Source organism: Festucalex cinctus, chromosome 1 (genome assembly GCF_051991245.1).
Source record: "Festucalex cinctus isolate MCC-2025b chromosome 1, RoL_Fcin_1.0, whole genome shotgun sequence".
Taxonomy (NCBI): domain Eukaryota; kingdom Metazoa; phylum Chordata; class Actinopteri; order Syngnathiformes; family Syngnathidae; genus Festucalex; species Festucalex cinctus.
In genome coordinates, this window is record NC_135411.1 from 9,079,720 (window position 1) to 9,083,780 (window position 4,061).

Sequence of the window (4,061 nt, forward strand, 5' to 3'; positions counted from 1 at the left end):
AAAAAAAACAACCTTTCTATTCAATTTTTTTTAATGGCATCCTTTGGGTAAAATATTGAAAAACAAGTGACTGATTAAGAGGCAAATCAAAGAAATGCTTTAATGTGATATATGAGCGCACCAGCCATGACAGCTCTTGGCTTGCATTAGCATTGATGCTAAGACCATTATGTAAACAAGGCTTTCCTCAAATGAGCTGATGAATGTGATGCAGATTGATAACGAGCAAACAAAATAAATATGATAATCGGACAAGAACGCAGCCGCGTGGTTAGCAGGCAGTCCAGGATTTCCAGAAGAAGATTCTGCATCCGGCTCTGCGAACTGCAGGACTCGCTCTCCTCTCCGGTCCTTCTTCCTTCTCGTTCCCCTCCACCTCCATCGTCTCTCCAGGTTTTTCCGCGACTATTTCGTTTTCCCGCTTGAAGAGTTTGTACAGCAGCCGCATCACGTTCTGTTTGTCTGTCAGCTCCTGGGGGGAAAAAAAAAAGTGAATGGAAATCTGGAATGTCTATCAGTTTATTTTAAATAAAAGCAACAACAGACCTACTATTAAAATGAAGTTTGAGCAATTAAAACTGTATTTTACGTAAAAGTAAAATACAGCTGAAATGCACCCAATAGATATAAAATACTGTCATGGATTAAAAAAAAAAAGTTTGAAACATTGTACTGTACAGTCAGGTACACAGTTTGAATATTTAATTAAGTGATTCTTTAATGCACCACTAGAGGGAGCCCTCGTACCACAAGTGGTAATGGAACAACACATTGGGAATTACTAATGGTAACTGTGCTTCAGCATTCCCACATATGTTATTGTGATTTTTATTCTCCACGCTTTTTTGCCTCGTAACAACTCCGACAAAAATTTACATTGTTTCAAATTTCTAGCTTAAAACATTCACACCTCCCGGTGTATATATCGTTTGATTCCACATTACTTACGGTATTTGCACAATTGAACGTTTAATATAAACTTTTCCCCATTCATTTTCAATGGGACAGACATTGAACTTTTTCTAAGTGTCACTTTCCACGCCCACTTCCATACATATAACTTATCATCATTACCAGGTGCTCGGTGACACAGTTGGTAAAGCACATTGTCCAGTAACCAGGAGGTTATAATTTCATAATTTATCTGCATTCAAATCTTAGCATTCAGCTTTCAGCATTCCCACGCAATTTCTCCAGAAATTGCACTTATTATAGTTTCCAATTTAAGCTTGTAGATTTGTAAAAATAAATAAATAAATGCATAAATAAACAAATAAATACATTGTCGTATGTATAATTTGACCATTTTCTTTATTTTAGGAAAAAAAAAAACTAAATAATAAGATTCCTGCTAGCTCATACATTTGTGTAAATACATACATAAATATGTTGTCATATTTGCTTTATTTAAGAAAATAAAAAAAAATAATTAGATTCGTGCAAGCTTGTAGATTTGTAAAAATAAATAAATAAATAAATAAATACATTGTTGTATGTATAATAATTATAATTTGCCAATTTTCTTTATTTTAGAAAAAAAAACTAAATAATTAGATTCGTGCTAGCTCATACATTTGTATAAATAAATAAAAAAATAAATACATAAATAAATAAATAAATAAATGTATAAATATGTTGTCATATTTGCTTTATTTAAGAAAAATTAAAAAAATAAAATAATTAGATTCATGCCAGCTCGTATATTTGTAAAAATAAATAAATAAATAAATACATTGTCATATGTATAATTTGACCATTTTCTTTATTTTAGAAAAAATGTAAAAAAAACAACAACAAAAAACTAAATAATTAGATCCGTGCTGGCTCGTACATTTGTATAAATAAATAAATATATGTTTTCATATGTACTTTATTTAAGAAAAATATAAATAAATAAATAAATAAATAAATAAAGAAAGAATGAGATTCGTGCAAGCTCATAGATTTGTAAAAATAAGTAAATAAATAAATACATTGTCATATGTATAATTTGACCATTTTCTTTATTTAAGAAAGATTAAAAAACTAAATAATTAGATTTGTGCATAGAGTACATAAAACATGACACAATTCACACATCTGTGCTTTATCTTACAGAAGTAATACGTTTACACCTTTTGGAAAATATAAAATATATTTGTTTTTGCACATTGCCTGTGGGGCATTAATGAAATATTGCTACAGCAAATACAATTTTCATACCCTCATCGTCTTATAATTACTAAAAATGAATCCAAAATTATTGTAATTGAGTAAAAATAAGGAATAATTGGATTAAAATGAATTATTACAATTATAATGTACTTGTTTGTTTGTTTTTTTATTTCTCGTGAATAAATGTTTACATGTTGTTTAACATATTTATAATTTAGATTGTAAATGAAACCCACCAGACTATCTTCGGTCAGGCTAACTTTACTGCATGGTTTCAAAACTTTTACACAACGCACGGGTGACTATAATGCAAATTCTGCAATATCTAAGCTGCAATTTCACAGATGAACGACTGAGGATATCAGAGTGACAAAATCTGACAGGTGACTCTGACAGCACGTCAGATCTTGGGGGGGAAAAAAGACACAGAACCGATCAGATAAAGATAATGAATCGTTTTTTATATTTGAGATGACACGATGCAGTCAGGATGTCTTTATATGGGCCTGCTGAATTTTGGGAAGTTCATTAACTCATTCACTCCCAGCCATTTTCACATTTCGCAATCCCGTTCGCTCCCGGCTGTTTTACTGAATTTTGACTCATTTTGCAAGGCCCACAGAATATTGTGTTCTATTGCTATAAAAACACGGAACCTATCAAAAGAAAGATTAAAGTCTCTTCTTTCATCGGGAAAAAAAGTATGTTTCTATCTGTTTCCGTTTTGCAGCAATTAGCATTAGAAGAGAGGTAAGTTTCATCAGTTTTCACAAATCTATTTAAAATTCTAAGTAATTTTGCCTTTGTCAACATGGCCCTGGTTGATCTCCTTTGCTCTGCTGCCACCTGCTGGCCGTTTGTGTAATAACTACCATTTCTGCAACCGTTCGTTGCAGTTGAGAGGCTGCATCAAAGCCTTCTGTATGCTCTAGCATTAAAAAAACAAACAAACAAAAAAACAAAAACAAAAAAAAACGTCTAAATACATCTTTGGGACACTTAGAACATTAAAAAAACGTATTTACACGTCATTGGGAGCAAATGACTTAAGGACTCGAAATTGTCCATGCGAATGTCCAATCCAGAGGAAGTCATCATAAGTGAGCAAGTATTCCTAATGTGGTCCAAAGAGCAATAAAGAGTGGAATTGAAGCCATCTTACCTGTTTGTGATGAATTGGTGTGAGCCATGGAAGGTCTTCGCCAAGTTGCAGATCTTTCAATTCGCTTCCTGGCATCCCCACTGCAGGCACTACCAAACAAAAAAGTGCCACAATGCAAAAGTAGTGCACCATTTTACCTTCTCCTGTAGTTTCTGGATAAGCCGAGCACCTTGCCTGACTTTAAAGTGTGGGCCAAGAAGGCGGACGTTATTTGCATAAGATGATGTCGGGCGGTCTACATCCATATAAGGACATCCTCATTAGCTCAAAACGTCTGCCGTAAAAGCAACTCATGTATGATACGGATAAAAACAACACAGCGTCGATGTGAATAAACAATGGTGACATGAAACTCGCAGGTGCCATAAAGTGTGACACACACACACACGCACACACGACACTGCGTGACGCTCAGAGGTCGTAAAGGTCGTGTGATCATTTGTTCCATGCGGTAAGTTTTTAGTGTCGACCCCTAATGAGATTTCTGCTCTGCTTAACTTAACTGGGTTGAAATGAAGACAGACTCATCACTGATTTCAATGTTTACGGTGACACGCGAATGCAACTCCATCACCTCATGGTAATTTATTTGTAGACAGTATAGCAGTGTTTCTCTTACTATATTAAGCAAAGGCACGTATTGTGCATTAGAAAAATCATAGGGCACACTGCTAAAAAAAAAAATACTGTCACTATTAAAATATTAAAATGTGTTATTATTTTATTTATTTTATAGTTCTGTGGT

The 4,061-nt window shown here is 33.5% G+C and overlaps 1 protein-coding gene across 1 annotated transcript; it reads right to left on the reverse strand.

Moving 5' to 3' along the window:
- Positions 1-271: 271 nt before the first annotated feature.
- On the reverse strand, positions 272-3,448 carry LOC144008917 (somatostatin-1-like). Its single transcript, XM_077508331.1, has 2 exons — positions 3,317-3,448; positions 272-472 (listed from the first exon to the last, which is right to left on the reverse strand). The coding sequence occupies exons 1-2, from the start codon at positions 3,446-3,448 to the stop codon at positions 272-274; spliced, it is 333 nt and encodes a 110-aa protein (XP_077364457.1).
- Positions 3,449-4,061: the final 613 nt, after the last annotated feature.

Excerpts from the sequence above, each read along its gene's own strand:
- LOC144008917 (XM_077508331.1), bottom strand. The coding sequence starts at position 3,448 with ATGGTGCACTACTTTTGCATTGTGGCACTTTTTTGTTTGGTAGTGCCT. Across the intron at positions 473-3,316 it reads CACCAATTCATCACAAACAG|GAGCTGACAGACAAACAGAA; the intron begins GTAAGATGGCTT and ends TTTTCCCCCCAG.